Genomic DNA, 20,877 nt, shown 5'->3' with positions numbered 1-20,877 from the left:
TGAGGGATAAGTATAAGGAAGGCCTCTAAGTGTAAAGAGAAGTTACTTATAAAGTGCAAAGTGGTTAAGGGCTATGAGAGGAAGACCATGCAGATGCTGTGGGAGTTGAGGGTAAGGGACCATTGTTTTCATCTGTGAGCATAAGAGAAGGTTTTACCAAGGAAGTTATAGTTACATAGAAATACATGGGGGCATTTAGACTAAGTAAAGGAAATCACACAAGTAAATGCTCATGTACTGTAGGGTTGGGGGAAGCATCCCTCCAGCCCATCTCTACCCTTCCCCCTCACTTCCTGAATTCTCTCAGGCCATCCCACACCAAATGAAGAGGCGTTGCTAATCTGATTAAAGTTCCACAGTGGTCATCCTCCTGCAGCAACCAGTGAGGTGGGATGTTCAAGTTCACCACCTGTGCTGCAGGCAGTCTTTGACATCCTGCTTCTGTTTTGGTAATGATGAGAAGACCCAGGTAGGGTTAGCTCCTTGGCGCACCTGAGCATCACATCGATGCATTGTGTTTCTGTTCCCTAAAGAGTGCTGGCGGCAGGTAGAGATCTTGATTCAGGCTTCAGTGGGAGGTGGCCTGAGATATATTCTCTATCCCAGCTTTAAACTCTGCCTAAGGGATTCTGGGCCTCATGCAACTCATCGGTACATTGTGTCCTCTTTGCTTTGATTCCTCGTAAGCAACTCCTTCATAAATGCCACGAGGAAGGAGATGCTCAGCAAAGCAAGAAGGAAGCATTCCCAGGTCCTTGACTATACTATCATCTAATACAGCCCAAATCCCAACTCCATCTCAGCTCCCACCCCAGCCAATTATTATTTTAAATCAGTTGATAATTTTCCATGCAAATGTGAGGAGTTGTTGATGGCAGAGATGGTACAAAAGCAGATTTTTAAAAAATTGACTGTGAAAGTTATTTAGAAATGCACAGTCAGTAGGCAAAGCTGTCCGTCACTGCTCCCAACCTTTCTCTACTTCATATCCAGTCTTCATTCCCTTCTGAGAGCAAACTAAGTATTTATGGTCCCATGTGTCATAGACTGGTGGTTCTAGAATGCTGCTTATGATTCTCAGAGTAGACCATACGTTTCTAGATCATTAAGAAACAAAAATCACTTACATCGCTTTGTAGGTCATAGGCCTTCCTTGCCTGAATAACATCATTTTGGTCAGGGTGACACGTCCATTGGTGCACGTAATTGCGGTAATCAATATCACTGACAAGGGCCTGCCCCTCCTTGGCCGCCAACACCGACACCATATCAGGAGGTATATTGATTCTGCCCTTTGTTTTATGATAGTGCTCTTTGTATAGTCTGTCGTTCTGAATCTGGCCTGCATGCTCGAACCAAACCAGTTTAGCATCATCTCTCATCGTCGGGACACCAACATAATGACCCTTCTGCTTGACATGGTCAGCTTTGTATTTCAGCTGGTGGGAAGAGGAACAGAGATCCCATCAGCTTTGACAAGCACACAAGGCAAAGGGGGCTTGAAACATCAGCAAACTCAGTCCCCCAGCTTTTTGTGTTACTCCCCCAAGAATAAATATCAAAAAACATTGAAATAGGGTGGGAGGGAGGCTCAAGAGGGAGGGGATATGGGGATATCTGCACACATACAGCTGATTCACTTTGTTATACAGCAGAAACTAACACAACACTGTAAAGCAATTATACTCCAATGAAGATATTTTTTTTAAAAAGTAAAAGAGAAAGAGCAACAAGATTGCACGAAATAATTGCAAGATTATATATAAATCTTTTGTATAAAATAATAGAAATAAAATAATCATTATTTCGCTCAGTAGATGTAATTATTTAAGGAGAACCACGTAAGTACTGACAGACTCTCTCATTGATCAAACTTTAGTCAGACTCCCCTGGGCCCTCTTCTTGATGAGGACTCCACTTTGGTCTCTATCTTTGCTGGGGTTGCATAGCCCAGTTTTAGCAAAAATTCTGTTAAATTTTAGCAGAGTTTAGCAGGAATCCCCCTATCCTTGATATCTCCTTTTAGTAACTTTCTGTCCACTGGACCCCTCACTGTTCCTTGGCTATAAACCTTCAATTGTCCTTTCTGTATTTGGACTTGAGCCCAGTTCTGTAATGAGGTTGCTTTTCCCCTTTTGCTATAGTTTTTAAATAAAATCTATTTTTACCACTTTGCTAAAAAACAAAACAAAACAGAAACATTGAAATAAATAGATAGATATGAAGAAATATCAATTTAAAAATAGAAAAATATACACTTATTTTCTAATTCTGGCAATATTGTATTTGAAGGCTTAGAGATTTTAGGGAAGCAGGGAATAGAAGAAAAAACAAAGACTTCAAACGATAGTGTTTTGTTTGTTTTTTTTTTTTCAAACGATAGTTTTTAAAGAAGCCAAGAAAAAAAAAGATGAAGAATGCCAAAAGCCCATGGGAAAAGGACCAGAAGGGAGCAGGTACTCTGACCATCCCCAAGCCTGGCCAGGCCTGCAGCCAACCAGGAACTCTCCATTACGCTACATGCCTTAGCATAAATGGGTTCCTGCACAGGGAAGGTCCAGCCTTTGCAAAGCACACTCATATCAGAATAAATTACCTCGCTCTGAACGTCCCTAGAGTGATGGGCATGAACAAACGGCACAGCATCCGGAGGCAAAATGTAACTGGTGGCTTTTTGTTTCTCCCAGCTTTCCTTGTAGAGATACTAAAAGACAGAGAGCCATGACAAAGGGTTAAACCAAGGAGTCAGAATGGAGGGATAAGTCTCCTATTGTTATGTTATGGTCCTCTGTCCCCATACAAAGTGCCAGGCATCCAGGTAAAATCCATACCTGGTCCAGTATTCGGGCTGCCTCCTGGGCAGCATGCAGCTGAGGGGTTTCTGTGAGGGTGTACTTTGATTTGGTGTCATTCCAATCTTTTCGGTATTTAATCTAGAAATGAGAAGAAAGTTGGTAAGTTCTTTGATATTAAGAAAACATAATGTTGTCCAAGCAAATGCTAGCATCATTCATCTCAGCGTTTACAATCTGTATCTCAGACAATGACTGCACGCTGAGTGTAAGTACGTGGAAAAGCTTTGGAAATGATATCTTCCCAACAGAGCAATTTTAGAATGATAGTCATATACTTACATCATTTAGGATTTCACCACTTTGTTTTGCTGTCACATAATCAACTCTGTCATCCACAGGAGTAAAGTTGAGAGTTTCTATTTTTGTGCGATATTTTTTCTATGGGAAAGAAAATATCTTTTAGATAGCTGTAGTCTCTGGTCCCGTGTGAGATGATAAAGATATGCTGCATTTAAGGACCCTTCTCTACTAGAGGCATAGAATGCCGTATGTCAATGGCATCTCCCTGGCAATTTGGCTTTCTTCTTAACATTTTATTTTTTAACAAATGGGTTGACTTCTTACACCTTCCACAGATTTTAAAGTAGCGGGTTTGGTTAGCTCCCAAAGCCGTGCAATGTATCATTATGTGAACTCAGTGCATTCTTTTTTTTCAACTGGACAAATTTCTCTGAAGTGTATTGCTATTGCTGACAAAAGAAGTTTTCTATTTTTTATACGATTCTAAGCATTGTTGAGTGTAGATGGATGTGATTCCATAATGTGAAAGGGACAGTACAGGATTATTTTAGAAAAATGTGCGTCTGGCTTAAATGACAGCAGTTGAAATTGTTAAAGCTGCTGATAGAGAATGACTGCATTTTGGCTCGTATATTTTTTGTTCAGTCTCTTAGGAAACGTGCTGAATGGCAGGATAAGATCCTGGAATACCTCACTGAAGATATCTGCAGCGTGCTTGGCATGATTGACAGAAACAGAATCATTTGGCATCCAGCCGATCCCACGTAACCATTCCAAGTCAGCCTTGTAAATAGCCTGTGCAAAAAAAACCAGGGAGAAGTCAGTGACCCTGGTCATATGTATTCTATCCATTGGTCTGATGGAGAAATGCAATTTAAGAATGCCATACTCAAGCAGCCAGACAAGTCACATCAGTAAATTAAGTATGAGGCCAGGTGGTATGACGAACCACCTGGGGATATATTTGCTATTTAAAGGGGGTTAGCCTCAATTCAGCTCCAGGTTATTGTTGCCAGGGGCTAATGCATGTCTGGAGCTGCATCCTCTGATTTGTTTTCAATAAAAATGGGAACCCCTAGATTTGTACACAAAATTCCCTGATTTTAAAAACCTTGGCCACTTAATTCAAAATTTAAAAATACTGTGTCAACTAAAATAGCATATCTGTGACTACATCCTGCCCATGGACTGCTGATATTTTAGTTACAATTTAAACCTCTGTTGCTACTTAAATTCTATTAAAATAATATTTTCAGAGTAGCTGTCTTTAACCGGAAACAGTTAAGAACTATATTCACACTACCACTTACTTCTTGATACAAAGTCCAGATCCTTCATGGCTCTGGTGATTTTGATACCATACTATAAGGTCTAACCAAAACCAAATTCTTCGCTATATAAAGGTGTGAAGTGATGATGCAAGGATTTAACGACATAAACTTTCTGGGAGTCATGGGAAAAGGATGCAAGAGCTCAGGCTAAAATGCAGCCCACTCACATCGCTTTGCAGATCGTAGGCTTTCCTGGCCTGAATCACGTCGCGCTGGTCAGGCACGCACATCCACTGGTGCAGGTAATTGCGATAATCAATGTCGCTGACCAGAGCCTGGCAATGTTTAGAGTGTGTGATGGAAAGCATATCCGGAGGGCTCTGGAACTTAGACTTCCACTTGGCCCAGTGCAGCCGGTATTCTCTTTCATTCTGAATCTTGCCAGCTATGAGGGCCCAGTGGATCTTGTTGTCATCCCTGGCTGTGAGGGTACCCACGTAGTGTCCCTTCTGCTTCTCATGGTCAAGCTTGTATTTATACTGGAGACAGAAAAACAAAGCAGATGGATCACAGCACGAACTCTCAATGCACCTAGGGCATTTGTTTGAGAAACTGAGGAGTTACACAAGGCCACACTCACATCACTGGCGATCTCCCTGGAGGCCTTGGCGGCCTGGATGGGGATGGCATCCAGCCGTACATCACAGCTCATCTTCATCGCATCCCAACCTTCGCGGTAAATTTTCTGAAGAGGAGGAAAAATAAGGTATCGTTCCAGATTCAAAGTTACTAATGACTCCAAGGGTTCGAGTAGAATTAATATCAGAGGGGTGCAGTTTTTGAAGTCCCAGAACCAGTTTAAAAAAAGAGAATAGGTGAAAGAATCATTCTGTACCAGTGTACTGGAGAACAAAATCATGTCTGGAATCCAAAGATCTGGGCTTGACAAGAGTTCTTTCTTTTCTTTTTTTTTTTTTTTGAATTATAGCTTTGATGTAGTTGTTCATGGTTTATGTAAAAGGGTTTATCTGCTTCTTGTATTGGTGTATTAGTAGCGCTGGGATATGTTTAAGTTCAGACGTTGGCAGGCTAGTATTGAATTTCTCTAGTTTAATAATTCTATTTATTTAATTCAATTCAATTTTTAATCTTCAGAATTAAAAACTTTTTACACTTGAGTGTTTTTTCCTCTCTGTATGGTTTCTTAGATCTTCTAATACGACTGATGATGCATATTGTTTGGGAACGTTAGATTTTCTTTCTGAAGCACCATTGGATGTAACGGCTATTTTCTAAGTGTAGCACTGTTTTGTTTGTAAAGAGAAGTCAGTTAAAGCAGTGACTGATTTACAAATAGCCTTCTAAAAATATACTCACATTTAAGTGGATACCTTCTGTACTGACGATGTCAGAAAGACTCAGAAATAAGAGTAATTTAAATGTATAAATCGGAAATCATACCTGTCACTATGGGAGCTTGAACAGTGCAGAAAGGAGAAGTGAATTTCTTTGACAGTTTCATGGCCTTTTCATATTTGAAAAATGAGTGCTTAGATAAATTTTGTCCTTGTAATGGACAAGTTTTACATGAATTTTCATTCAAGTTTTTGTATGAATTTTGGGTGGTCCAATTTTAACATTTGACTTTTTTTGTACAAAAGAAAAAAGTGTTCTCCACATTTAAATGTATTATACTAGAGAATATTTCATGCAAATTTGTAATTATGTTATTTAAACTTTTAAAATTTATTTTGTTTTATTACATATACTGTTACACTATTTTTTCTTATGTAATATACTTTTTTTGTTTATGTGGTCAAATATATTTTTTATTTGAACTACAAAAAAAATTGGGCTTGAGACCGAACTTCTTCACCTACTAACTTTGAGAATGTGGGCAAATTCCTTAATATTTTTAAGTCTCAAGTTTCCCATATGATAAAGACAAAATAACAGTCTTACCCGTGTGATTAGTTTGAAGATTAAATGAGTTAATTTAACATGGATTTGCTTGGTTACCCATAAAATGATATACAAATATTCTGCAAAAGTTGTACTTTCTAAATGATAGAAATAATTTAAAATAGTGGATTTTATCGAGATTATACTACTGGCAACATCATGTATGAAGAAAGTGTATATTTTGGTTAACATTCAAATAGGATGTTTGATTTCTTCCAAAACAAAGGTCATTCTCATTAGTGTCTAAATATCTAAATTTAACAACTTTACTTTCGGCGTAGTTTCAATTACTAGTCTTGTTTATATCATGATATTAATGGTAGGCTTCTAGTATTTCCAGCTGAGAAATTTATCATGTAAAAGAGAGCACATGAGACTTTCCAGAATTCCCCTGCCAAAGATACCTATGGCTCAGAAGGAAGAGGCGGAGGAGTCTATACTGCAGTGAAGAGCTGGCTGTTTCTCCATCCAGTCACTTGGCAATAAGAGTACACTGCACCACATACTGATTCTGGTCCAAAACAAAAAATGTACCAGTGCCTCAAAATGTTGTTTTCTTCCCAGCCCTTGGAAAAAATTAGCTCCCAAGAGGCTCACTACAATAGAGTTGGTGGTGCAGTTTGGCATATGGTGAGTAATCTTTGCTTGGAAGGCTCCTTCTCTCACAAAGATTTATTATGTTTTGAAAGATGCAAAGGTCCAAGCCATGGTGGACTGCATTAAGGTAGTATCCTTCTTCTAAGGTCATACTTGTTCTACACACAGTAAAATCTCTGTGATCCATGAAGGTGGTACATTTCTTGAACTTTCTTAAACTGTGAAGCTAGCCATGTAAGCGAATTCTCTTTTTATCTAATAGACCTTTTAGTGGATTCTCTTCCTTTCCCTGGGCATGTAATGATTTATTCTGCAAATAATGATAAGTTTGCCTTGTTCTGTCCAATATTTATCTCTTATACTTATTCTTATGTAATTATTTTGCTGTGAATAAGAAGCTTATCACTTAACTACTTCCAGCAAATATTAATAAATGGTAATGTTATGGGCATTCTTGTTTTATTCCTGACTTGACTGAGAAGCTTACTTACTTGAGGATGAGCCTGGCCTTTGATATGAGATTTATTCTTAGTTATGACAAGAAAATATTCATTTATTCTTATCTTGCTAAGATTTTATTTTTAAAAATAAGAATGGATATTGGATTTGGTCACACGTCTTTAAAAAAAATTTTTTTTTTATTCATCAGTATTTATTTATTTATTTATTTATTTATGGCTGCGTTGGGTCTTCGTTGCTGCACGGGGGCTTTCTCTAGTTGTGGTGAGCGGGGGCTACTCTTTGTTGTGGTGCGTGGGCTTCTCATTGCAGTGGTTTCTCTTGCTGCAGAGCATGGGCTCTAGGCGTGTGGGCTTCAGTAGTTGCGGCTCATGGGCTCTAGAGCGCAGGATCAGTAGTTGTGGCACACGGGCATAATTGCTCCGCGGCATGTGGGATCTTCCCGGACCAGGGCTTGAACCCGTGTCCCCTGCACTGGCAGGTGGATTCTTAACCACGTGCCACCAGGGAAGTCCCACACATCTTTTTTTTTTTTTTTTTTAAACATCTTTATTGGAGTATAATTGCTTTACAATCGTGTGTTAGTTTCTGCTGTATAACAAAGTGAATCAGCTATATGTATACATATATCCCCATGTCCCCTTCCTCTTGTGTCTCCTTCCCATCCTCCCTATCCCACTCCTCTAGGTGGTCACAAAGCACTGAGCTGATCTCCCTGTGCTATGCGGCTGCTTCCCACTAGCTATCTATTTTACATTTGGTAGTGTACATTAGTCCATGCCACTCTCTCACTTGGTCCTAGCTTACCCTTCCTCCTCCCCGCCACATGTCTTCTTAAATCTAATAAAATGAGCATACGATTTTTCTCTTTTGTTCTATCACATTATTAGGTTTCTGAATACAGAACACTCTTGGCATTCCTGAATGAACCCTAGTTGTTTGTATCATATCATATTCATGTGTTACTGAATTTGATTTGTTAATATTTCATTTAAGATTTTCCCCATTATTATTGGTCTACAGTTTTCATTAGTGGAACTCTCTTTGACAAGTTTTGATAATGGTGATGGCTTTCCTTCTTTCATTAGGCTCTCTGTCAGTTTGTTTATTTTTTGAGGTTTGGAAAAAATTCCCCTATGAAATCATTCTGGGTGACCCTGATATCAGAGAGGAGGAAGGAGAGTCTTTAATAACCTATTAATTTCTTGCAATATGTTTTTATTCTTTTTCTGGGCTCAATTTTAGTAATTTATAACTTCCTTAAAAATCCCCTATAGATCTGGGTTTTAAAATTAATTTGTATAAAGTTGTGAAAAGAATTCTCATAATTATTTTGTGTTCGTCTGAATCTGTTGTTAATTCCCCTTTCTTCTTTGTGTGTCTCTTCATTCCTCTTTCATTATCTTTCTTCTCCTTGTTCCCTTCTCTCTTCTGTCATGTTGACATTGCTTCACCATAACTGGCCTTGCCCAGTGACTGAGAGCCAGGGGTCTGCCCCTCTCCTCACTCCTGGTCAAGGGCCTCCTTACCCACTCAATCTTCTCTTCCTTGGCTATGAAGAGTTCCCTAGTGATATCTTCATACCAATTGGGTGACTTTCCAAACAAAAAGGGAGTCTGTTGCAGTACTTACATTGCTCACATTAAGAGCGTTGGCTCTAGCGCGATTAATTTCTGGAGTATCTGGCATTATGTGGATTGAAGTTTTATCCATGTCCCAAGCTTCTCTGTACTTTGGCTATGGAAAGAACCAACGATAACAAAATTACTTCACAGTTTGTAATTTTGCTAGTTGCAGTGCACAACTTTCGATTTTTCTGATCCAAAATCTTTTCATACTAAGGTAAAAATTTCCGGAATCTTTTCACATAAGTTACTCAAATTTGATATGAAATCTGTATTAATACCTTTTATTCATACTTTGAGTTTTGGTTTAAAATTAGTAAGCAATAACAAAACAACCGTGTCAATATTACTTATTAAAATCTTTGCTATCATCAATATTATTATCTTACAAATAGATTACCAGGTTAATTATTTATCATTTTCTATAACATGAACTTAATTTTAATATAGAAGAAAAATGTGACTTACAATACTAATATTTTCAGCATTTGATTTAGCAAGGACAACTTCAGGTGTGTCAACGATACTTGTGTACTTGAGTTTCACTACAGGTGTCCGATAGACACTGTCTTGTAGGATATGTTGAGCATTTTTCACTCTCAGTACTTCGGGAGACCCTATGGGCACCCAGCCGATGCCACGCAGCCACTCCAAGTCAGCCTTATAGATGGCCTGGGAAAGAAAACAAAGTTAGGAGAGGCAGGGTTTTTTTTTTTTTTTTAAATTGTGGTAAAGTAAGGAAGCAGTTTTTCATGTTGCATTTTCTCTTCCACAAACAATGATAAAGCCGAGCATGGGCCTGACAAAAATAATTCCTCATATGCATAGCAGTGTTTTGTCCTACTTTGTTTTCCGTGGCAGGGGGCTCTGTGTTGGGGTGCCTATGCGTAGTCTAGAAAGCAGAAGGATGCAGAAGGAGTGCTTTGCTTAGGGGATGTGTGGAAGATTTTTGAATATTTTGGTAATCATCACACTAGCCAAGGTGGACTTTTAAATCAATAATAATAGGCTCTCCAGCAAGTTCTCCACACAACGGCCAGAATAATCTTTACAAAATTCACCATTCAGATCTGATGTCACAACATCCCCCCAACCTATGGTTTCTCCCTGGTCTCAGGATAAAGATCAAAATCTTAACATAGATTAGAAGGTGATGATGGTCTAGCATCAGTCCCTACCTATTCTTCCAGCCTCATCTTATATGTGCTTCCCTTTTACCCATGTGTTCTGACCACATTGGCCTTTCAGTTTGTGGTTTGCATACCACTCCTTTTGCATACCCTGGTCATTCTGCAGGAATGCACCCTGTGTCCTCCTCATGGAACAAACTCATACTCTCCCTTCTTACCCCTAAATCAGTGCTTTCCCAGAGAAGCTTTCCCCACCTCATTTTTCATAGTGCCATGATCATTCTTTCTCAGCCATCCCATTTTTATGGATATTCTCTAGTTAACATCTGTTCCTTTTTATCAGTGTGAACTCCCTAAAGTCAGGAAGTTTGTCTTGTTCTTCTTTATTCCCCATTGTACCTTTAGTGCTTAGCACAAGACCTGGCACATGGTGTGTTTAATAATTACTTTTAAAGGGATAATTAAGAATGTAATCCCTACTTCCACAATTTTGATCTCAACTGAGTTTTCTTTTTCGAATATAGCACTTCCCTTTGAATTGGAATTTGCATTTTCTTGGCTATCTAAACCTGTTTTGTCAGGTATATGTTAAGTGGTTAACCAGATAGAATTGCTCTATGTGAAACACCAATTATTAATTTCATAAAAAAAACCTGTGTTCTTCAGAAATGGTATTTTAATAACTGTTTAATAGGATACAAATATCAAACTAAAATAGGGAGTTGAAGAGGAGTGAAAATGTAGGGAAATTTCTACCTTAATGAAGAATGTTATATGTTTTAGTGTGTAAAGTATTGTGGATACCCAAAATTTGGAAGAAGGGATTCTTGAAGAGGATTACATACAGATTTTGAAGCTTCCCTTCCTCATTCTTTAAGAACTTGATTGATATGCATTCCTTAATATACTAATGTGGTTCAGGATAATGAAGAGACTGTATTTATCTAGAAATGGGACTAAATCCACCAGTTGGCAATTCATTTCAAATGATGGATATACTTTTCTATAACAAACTCATTCATTATGAGAAAGCATCTCTTGAAGCTTAAGGCAACCAAGTTTAGATAGTTAAAAGAAGGTATTAATTCTGTACAAGAAACAAACATCCTGATGAAATTCATCGTTTTCAAAAGATTAAATCGGCAAAAAGATAAGTAAATCTAAAAATACTTTAGGTAAATTAATAAAACAATGTTGTGAAGAATACCAAGTTAAGGGAAACTAGTAAGTTTGGAGCATGCTGCTAACCTTTCAAATTAATTTCAAGGAAGACAGCCCCTGTCATTCAATTGAAGAACCATGAAGATGCCTATGTTTAATAAACTACAAACAGTACACACATTAACAAATCTATAGAAAAATTCTGGTAGCACCACTAGCAATGAAGATGAAAACTTTCTGAATAAGCCCGGCATTAAGGCTTGTGATTAATTAACTTGGTAAAGTACTACAGGGAAGTAAGTGCTTAGGCAGGGAGAATTGCGTTTTCCTGAGCACTGGCAGGAGTGAACGGGCAAAGCTGTGGAAGGCTGTCTTCCTGGGCAATAGCTCACCCCTCGGGCACCACAAGCAACAACTTACATCACTCTGCAGGTCATAGGCTTTCCTGGCTTGGATCACATCATTCTGGTCAGGAAAGCAAGACCACTGGTGTAGGTAGTGGCGATAGTCCACATCGCTTGCTAATGCCTGGCCTTCTTTGGCAGCATTGATGGACACCATGTCTGTCGGGATGGTGATCTTGGCCTTGTGGTCATTGTAGGCCTTTTTGTACAGCCTGTCATTCTGCATCTTCAACACATGTGCTGCCCAGACCAGTTTAGGATCTTCCTTGGCATTGCGACACCCAACGTAATGACCCTTCTGTTTCTCGTAAGCAGTTTTGTATAGATACTGGTGGATGTGAACAGAAGAAAGAAGAATTGTTTCTCCAAACTCACTTTTTCTAGACAGCCTACTCAGATAACTCCATCTCCCTTACATTACCCTTTTTGGGGCACTGTTTTTCTTTGAATTCATACTATAAGTTTTATACTTTTTGATACATTGGTTTGTCTTCTGTAAGCATGAAAACATTGTGAACACCTCAAAGGCAAGAATTGTGCTTCTGGATTCCAATATAGGGTTGCCCACTGTTTCCCAGACTTCAGTCACTGTTTGCCATTCTCACATGTTTTGCCACAAAGCACCACCTGTACTTCATACTTTACTTTGTCAACTTGATTCTTTGTCTAAATAAATATATTTTAAAGTTTAAACTTATTTAATATTTTTATTTTAAAATTTATAGTCCTATTTAAATGGGAAAAAAATCAGTATTTTTCTAGCACACGTTAAAACCAACGTAACTATTTAAAAAATGTTTGTCCATGTACTGCATAAAATTATCACAGGAACCACCTATGCATGTTGCACTTCAACAAACAGTAGAATTCTTTGTACCCACTGGTTCTCTGTAAGTGTTTATGCATTAACGGATATTGAGAAGATATTGAAAAGAAAAGAAAAGAAAAATCTGTGCTTAAACATACGAAGAGCAGAATCAAGCAGAGAAGTTAAGTGGGTCATCAAATTGTTGTCAAAGTTGTTCTTGAATTGGGGATTTTAAAGCAAGACACTAGTAACAATGCCCTTCATTCTACTTAGATATAATTCCTGGGGAATTAAAGATTAGTACAGTATTAACTCTCTGAGTGTCTATGAATTAGTGTTTGTTAAGGTCGGGCAAGGAGGAGCTCTCACATCACTGGCAATATCCCTGGAAGCCTTGGCATGCCGGATCCCGATGGCATCTGCTCTCAGGTCATAGCCGGTCATCTTGAAATCTTCCCAAGCTTGCTGATACTGTTTCTGCAAACGGAGATTGCAGTGCCACAGTCAATATGAAGAGGGAGCTACTGAGTCCGCATTACTGATGTGTTCAAGAATATGTTAACAGTTACACTGAAAAATTAATCTCCCCTTAAGACTTATAAAATAGACTGGTTTCATACTGAACTTAAGCTCCAGCACATTTTTAATGACATGTAGTAAAGTTCTCTTCTGGTAACTTTTTTTTAAAGAAGGGAATTTAAAAGATAGTAAATCATGTGAAAATGAGAAAAATTATACATATTGTTTGGCTTTTAAAGGGAAAAATCAATGATAGGCCACTAAAAAGAGAACTAAGTATTACTATACATGCATAAATATGTTTTGATGTCGTGTGTTTGGCATAAACCACGGCATTTTTCCTTCCAACAAAGATAAGGACACACGTCTCTATATTATAAACACACACGTAGGTGTGCGAGCACACACAAACGACACTTATCATTAAAGGCTAGAAGTAAAAGGAATATTAGGGAAATGCCTTTTGCTAAATGCTCTCTGGAGCATTTTGACGAGAGGTTTGGTGAGGCAGAGAACACTGTGTGAAGCAACTGGATGTGCAGGGCCTTACATTGCTGATCTGCTTGGTGTTGATCTTGGACTGCAGCATCAATGGAGTGTCAGCTGGTACATTCACATTTGCCTTCTCTTTGTCCCAGGCATCACGATACAATGGCTGGTAAAAATGAAAAACAAAGGATCTGTGATGAGTAAATAAGCCAATTACCACATGAATAAAATTATAGGTACAATTAGAGGTTTTCTTTGGATGTGTTCAGATGTAAATGGAGATCACATTTTTTTTTCATCTGTGTTTTTATTTAGAAGGTGCCAAAAGTGACTTCAGCAAGAAGAATACATTCATGTGTGCTATAATATAAATGTAAACGAGTCAGAAGCATGATAGTAAATAGATCCTCTTCTATTTATTCACATGTAATTATCTGGCAGGTAAGCTCTCATTGCAGGTGACTATGATAATCCACATTGCAAATCAAGTCCTGGCTTTCTTGGCCTAAATAACTGTCATAATGTCTAATATCGGGGCTGCCCCTGGACCTTTCAACTTATTTCACCATTGAATAGCAGTAAAAGGGTGATCATTGTGATCATTGTATTAACTGGTGGACCTGTATTACAGGCAAGGTCTACAAAATGTGTTCAAGGTGTACTTCAGAGAATATGGAACGTGAAGATGCCTACCACACTTATATTGACCAAAGAATTATCTAAACAAATGAAATGTGGATGCTGTTAATTGATGGGCTATATGAAATTCTATCTGGATACATGAATGTTCAAGATTCTAATCCTGGTGTTAGCAGTTTAAAGTTCACAATTATAATTTTTATTGAGACTTCTTCAATGTTTCTGAACAGAGCATCAATTGACTTACCTCACTGATCTGTACAGCATTGATCTTTGCCAGAATAACTTCAGGGGTATCAACAATGCTGGTGAATTTGAGGGCCTCAGGCCTTGTGCGATACAACCTTTCATTCAGGAGATTCTGGGCATTCTTTACTCTCATCACTTCCACGGAACCCTCTGGCAACCATCCAATACCCTTCAGCCACTCCAGGTCGGATTTGTACACGTTCTACAAGAAGGAGAGGACCACAGAGTACAAAGGAGTCAATTTGCCTACTAGAGCACGATGCCAGCAAACCACACACTACCTCTACTTAAACCAGCTGGGTGGCCAGTCCCATGAAACTCAAGAATCAACATTAGATGTTAATATTTGAGTGTTAACATCTCTGGCAGAAGTTCAGAGTATCCTACAGGAACTGAAGCAGGGCTAACAACTAGCACTTGTGGAATGACAGACAGCAATGGCACATAATTTTGTTTTTATGCAAGGTTGAGCTTCTGTGCTCACTACTTGAAATCTGCCTTTTATGTGACACTGGGGATAACTTCTGTAGGAATTTGGGAGAAAAAGTTTCTTAGAAGCATGTATAATGAAAAGCAAAATACATACTTATATCTATGTACACCTCTCCTCTTTCTCTCTCTCTAAACATATTATTTAAATATATTTATATATATATACAGATTTTTCCTATATGTGTCAGATAAACTTGAAATCCAACATTTTTTTATGCTTACATCTGTTTCTGACATTTAGATACCTGATCATGCAAATGTAATGGATCAGGACAACTGGGATTGAAATTTTCTACTTAGTTACATAGAATAAGAGAGTGATTTTCATCTGATGAATAAGGCCTTATAAGAAGGAATCCTCCATAAGATAGAAAATATTCAGAAAAACTCTACAGAAAAATACGGAATATGTTAGATTCTATTAAGATTACTGTTTAAATTACATCCTTAAGGAATACTCTGTGATTATACACATAGACACACATCTCCCCAAGAGTCTGGAGACAGGATACGCACATCGCTCTGCAGTTCGTAGGCTTTCTTCGCCTGGATCATATCATTCTGGTCTGGCAGACACATCCACTGGTGCAGATAATTGCGATAATCAATGTCGCTAACCAGAACCTGGCATTTCTTGGCCTGAACAATGGACATCATGTCCAATGGTGTAGTGTGGATTTCTTTAGACTTCTCATAAGCTTTCTTGTATTCTCTATCACTCTGGATTTTGGCAGCATGTATAGACCATACCAATTTGGGGTCATCTTGTAGGCTGCGGAAACCCACGTAGTGGCCCAGTTGCTTACGGTAACCTTCTTTGTATTTGTACTAAAGTTGTAAAAAATAAGATAAAAAGACATATGGACATAATGTATGAAGAGGACTTTTCATTAAATGGTTTTGGAATATTTTTTTAGCCTTAATGTACATTGGCTCAAATTGGTAGTTATTACATATTTTAGTTCACTTTAAAGAAATCAGGGCTATTTTAGATAGTTTCACAGAGGACACAAACAAATCAGGAGGGAAATAGTATGGTGAACAAGAGTAATAAAAAAATAATAGCTAACATTTACTAGCAATCACTATATGTCAGACACTATTATGAGTGTTTCAAATGTATTAGGTTGATTCATATGCAACTGCTGAATTTTTTGGTTAAAAATAGTTGAATCGTGGCAATTATAACCTCATTTAATCCTCAGAACATCTCTATGATGTGGATATTAGTATTATCACATATTTCAAACGGGAAAAGTAAGGCACAGTGGGGATAATCATTGTCCCTAAGTTTGCCTGGCAAGTGGAAATTAGGTTAGATGGTCCCCAAGGGTACTGAAGGTACTTCAGGTAGGAAAAAGTCATATGTGTGGTTTTGGAGACAGACAAGAAAGGAGCATGTTTCAGGAATAGAAGACAAGGTTGTTGGTTTGAATCAGAAGATGACAACAAAAGGCCTGTGGATAAGAGTTTCCATCTATTCCACACTTGTTCTCAGTGTCTTAGGACAAGAGTAAGATCATTTCTGTTTCTTTCCTATATTTGGATAACATAGGAAAGTTTGGACAAAAGGGAGAGAGAGACAGCTGGGAATAAGGCAGATACTATGGATTGACTATGCCTTTTTAGAGATAAAAATGAGAAATAAGAAGGAAGAGACAGCTGGATACTAAGATAAAAGCTAGAGAAGAATTTGAAGAAAAGGAACAAAGGTAGCTTAAAGATTTGGAGCCGGGGGGCCTTGGTAGAATAATTATTTTGACTGCTGGTAAGTTTTAAAACTACTGTTAAATGAACTTCAAAGGGTTACTCAGAGGAGTATACATATGCCTCCAGCATAAAATCTTGTATATAAAATGTGATCTCGGTCTTAAGTCTTGCATAAAACTTTCATCTGTGATTTACATTTATGGAGAATGTCCTAAAGATTTGGGGGATAAAATCACATTGTATTGGTTCCTGAATTTTTCCCAAGAATTTGGTATAGATCTTCATGATATTTTACTTCTACTTAGAAACAGCTTAGAAGTTATTTACACATATACTTCACCTATGCTTACCTCAGTGTTTTTCATCCCATTTTAATATTTTAAAATAAAGTCTTTAGCACAAGGCAAAATGCAATTGTTTGCATAGAATTAAAAAAAATCAAACCAAATCAAAATTCTTGAAAAATATTCTCCCTATTTGTTGTATAGAGAAGACAATCCACAAGGAAATAGAAGGAGCTGTACCTCACTGGCAATTTCTCTGGAGGCTTTGGCATGCTTGATTTCAACGGCATCTGCTCTCAAGTCATAGCCTTTCTGCTTGGCCTCATCCCAGTCTTTCTGGTAGAGTTTCTATTGAGGGAAAACACAGGTTTGCTTACAAGAATGGAAAATCAGTAGACATATTCAAAGTAGTCATGACATGAATCACAAAGCACAATGTAAATGAAGGCAGCATAAGAAAAAACAGTCACTTCTGAGTCTTTTTTTGGTTATTGCCTATTTACTTTGTGGAGTGCAGGGTACTTGTGACTACAATTTTAAAGCTAAACATCTAAATCTACTAATATTTGAATTATTTGCATTCACCACAATATAGTACAATGTGAAAATATCCCACTATACAGTAATGGGAACTAAGAATCAACTGTGAACCTAGAGAACCTTCATCAAGTTACCATATAAGACTTGATAAAGATTTTTTCCCAATGTTGGCCTTTGACTTTTCAAAGGTCTCTGCTAAAGGGATGTGACATAGATATCATACCTATCCTACACTTCGCATATAATTAAAAGTTTGACTTTTCTTATGGCCTTGAAATGTCAAACAAGAAAGTTCTGGATCAACCAAGAACCTATAAAGACAATAGAGACTGTTATCTCTTATACTTACTTGTGTAAGAGGCACTTTACTAGGGATTTCATTACTCTCAATTAATATACAATGAAACTGAGCTGTGGACATTGAATATAGGACAATGATTTCAAGGTTGAAAGAAGGACACCAATGAGATTCAGGTATCCCACCTCTTGCAATGCAGGGACCCAGATATGTATCTAAACTAATGTTTGAAAGAGAATTTCCATTCGTACTGCATTGGGAATGGTAGCCAAAGAGGAAGTGTCTAGCACCCAAAGCTGTAAACATTTCTAAGGCAGGTAATTTGTCCATTATAACACACCCCATAAGCTGACAGATATTGTCCCATAAAGACATTTACACTTTATATTTATGCCTCTTACATTGCTGATTTGCATGGCATTGATTTGGGCCTGCAATATGACTGGCATGTCAGAAGGAATGCTTATGTTGCTTTTATCTTTATTCCAGGCTTCTTGATATAGTTTCTGTGGAGAGAAGGAAAATATTATTTTAATACAGCAATAGAGATGGATATCTGAACATTAAGCCTTAGCAACTATTTAACATGGGAAAATGTTTTGTTATATGTTTGCAATGGTTAGTTTCTTGTGTCAGCTTGGCTAGGCCAGCGTACCCAGGTATTTGGTCAAACATTATTCTACATGTTTCTGTGAAGGTATTTTTTAGATCAGATTAACATTTATACCAGTGGACTTTGGGTAAAGCAGATAACCCTCTGTGATGTGGCGGGCTTGTTCAGTCAGATGAAGGCCTTAAGAGAAAAAAGACTGACCTTCCCTGAGCAAGAGTAATTCTGCCAGTAGACTACCTTGGGCTTGAACTGCAACTCCTGCCTGGGTCTTGAGGCTGCTGGCCTACCCTGCAAACTTTGGACTTGCCAGCCTCTACAATCATGTGAGTCAATTCCATGAAATAAATCTCTCTCTCATATACCTCTTATTAGCTCTGTTTCTCTGGAGAACCCTGACTAATACAGTGTTCTACCATTTAACGTGTAGCATTATGCCACAGGTTTTGTAATAAGTATTTGCTTTCCTGAGTTGTAATGGAGTGACATTTTTCATTTTAGTGCTTCCAAGTCTGTGTGTGAGGTAGGGGAAAGGCGCGTTGGCATTTGTCAGAGTTCTACTTAGCATGTGCCTTCACTAAACTAAACTAAGAGATTCTTAGAGTTGCTCCAAGCACTCTAAGTCTTTGAAGAGAAACAATCTACTTTCTCTGTTTCATCCACAGATGCTCCGTTTCGGTGGCATCTTCTGAGAAGAGAGTCCTGCTAAAGGAGAGCCTGGCGGTAGGATGGTTCTTACCTCACTCATTTGCAGAGAATTGGCTTTTGCCAGGACAACCGCTGGCGTGTCGACAATGGAAGTGAATTTCAAGGCTTCTGGGCGTGTCCTGTAGAGTCTTTCATTCAGCAGGTGTTGAGCACCCTTCACCCTGGTCATTTCTACTGAGCCTTCTGGCATCCAGCCAATGCCACGCAGCCACTCCAGGTCTGCTTTGTACACATTCTACAGAGACATTAGACAGAAATATTGTTCCAAGTGCTAGACATAGCATCCCTTAATTGGAAAGTAAGTTCATGGGGTTGAGGGGTTGATAAGCACAGAAGATGGTGGTTCCAAAAAAGTAGGACCTGAGATTTTACATGAATCAGGGGTTTCAATATCCATGACAGAGTAACTTGTAAAAGCATAATTTTTTATGCTAGCCATGAATAAGGATAAAATGGTAATAATGCTAAATTTCATGGTAATTATTTGATATTTCAAAGAAATTATATAACTGAAAAAAAATTTAAAGATATTTTGTCATATCTCATTTCATTTTCATCCTGTAATAGGGTGAAACTCTGTTTAGCGTTTTGGATATAGTACAATAGTGGCAGTTATTTTTTAAATGTTCAGATAATTTATGTTTGTTTGAAATATATTTTCATTGCCAGACAGTACAAAGGACATGAAGAAAATAGTCTGGAATCTAGGCCAGGGAGGACATGACCTAAGTAGGGTTCTTCATCTATGTTCTTTGATTCCCATAACATAACTCCTAAATATGGATTTTGTTTTAAGAATGTGAATGGCTCCCCCTGAGGTTGTGCAGTGAGCAACCCATGAGTCTGTCCACAGAGGCACTGCCTGTACAATTAACAAATCTATGTCCTCCCACTCCTCCTTTCCCAAAGTTCACGTTACGTACATCACTCTGTAGTTCATAGGCCTTCCTTGCTTGGATAATGTCGTTTTGATCAGGTAAGCACGTCCAGTGATGCAGGTAATTTCGATAATCAACGTCACTGACCAGAATTTGACATTTCTTGGCTAGCAAGATGCCTAACATGTCCACTGGGCTACTGAACTTGGTCTTCCACTTCTGGAAATCCTTCTTATACTCTCTTTCACTTTGAATCTTCCCTGCATGTATGGCACACATAATCTTGGGGTCATCTTCAACGTTCCGGGCTCCAATGTGGTGGCCTTTCTGTTTCTCATATGCTTCTTTGTATTGGTACTAAAACATAAGGAATATATGTTTAAAAGCCCAGTTTTAAAACCATATGCATGCTGACAATTAGACAACACGAAAACCCACAAGCAAATGGACAAGACTTTCATATTTTGAATAATTTTGACATCTCTGTACAATTTTAAACTAATGTTTTATGCTGTCATAACGTAACAGTAGTGTAATCATATATCTTCACTGCTGAAAACTTTTTCTGCAACAACTCTAACTACAATTTCAAAATGTGTTTTTCTTCTCCGAGACAACAAAGGGAAAGGTCTTGGAAGGTAAGAAGCGTAACTGGAGGGGTATATGAGGAAGCAGTTACAAAGTGTGGCCCACCAGCTGCACTGTGGTTGTTCAGCAAGGTGAGACCGAGGGGGTTAGACAGAGAGCACTTACGTCACTGGCAATGTCCCTCGAGGCCTTGGCACTCTTGATGAGAATAGCATCAGCTCTCAGATCATAGTCCTTCATCTTTGATTCATCCCATCCCTTGGTGTAAAGTTTCTAGGTGGAGGAGAATACACAACAGAAAAAGAAAAGAGTTATAGAAAGTTAATAGGCCACTTCCAGTAAGGAAGGTGGTAAGATGGAA

The 20,877-nt window shown here is 38.2% G+C and overlaps 1 protein-coding gene across 2 annotated transcripts in view; it reads right to left on the bottom strand.

Annotated features, from left to right (window-relative positions):
• NEB (nebulin) overlaps positions 1-20,877 on the bottom strand; it is a 229,140-nt gene that overhangs the window by 70,234 nt on the left and 138,029 nt on the right. Inside the window, exons 83-101 of one of the 2 annotated variants that reach the window (XM_068545120.1) lie at positions 20,682-20,789; positions 19,974-20,285; positions 19,082-19,285; positions 18,134-18,238; positions 17,135-17,242; positions 15,417-15,728; positions 14,407-14,610; positions 13,582-13,686; positions 12,882-12,989; positions 11,721-12,032; positions 9,478-9,681; positions 9,017-9,121; positions 5,007-5,111; positions 4,594-4,905; positions 3,786-3,890; positions 3,135-3,233; positions 2,832-2,933; positions 2,597-2,704; positions 1,128-1,439 (exon numbers count right to left, since the gene is read on the bottom strand). In XM_068545120.1, coding sequence (XP_068401221.1) covers positions 1,128-1,439; positions 2,597-2,704; positions 2,832-2,933; positions 3,135-3,233; positions 3,786-3,890; positions 4,594-4,905; positions 5,007-5,111; positions 9,017-9,121; positions 9,478-9,681; positions 11,721-12,032; positions 12,882-12,989; positions 13,582-13,686; positions 14,407-14,610; positions 15,417-15,728; positions 17,135-17,242; positions 18,134-18,238; positions 19,082-19,285; positions 19,974-20,285; positions 20,682-20,789 — 3,330 coding nt within the window. The remainder of the gene's footprint in view (positions 1-1,127; positions 1,440-2,596; positions 2,705-2,831; positions 2,934-3,134; positions 3,234-3,785; positions 3,891-4,593; positions 4,906-5,006; positions 5,112-9,016; positions 9,122-9,477; positions 9,682-11,720; positions 12,033-12,881; positions 12,990-13,581; positions 13,687-14,406; positions 14,611-15,416; positions 15,729-17,134; positions 17,243-18,133; positions 18,239-19,081; positions 19,286-19,973; positions 20,286-20,681; positions 20,790-20,877) is intronic. The other variant, XM_068545119.1, reaches the window with a different exon arrangement.

Source organism: Eschrichtius robustus, chromosome 5, assembly GCF_028021215.1.
Source record: "Eschrichtius robustus isolate mEscRob2 chromosome 5, mEscRob2.pri, whole genome shotgun sequence".
Taxonomy (NCBI): domain Eukaryota; kingdom Metazoa; phylum Chordata; class Mammalia; order Artiodactyla; family Eschrichtiidae; genus Eschrichtius; species Eschrichtius robustus.
This window is presented reverse-complemented; position numbering and strand designations above follow the sequence as displayed.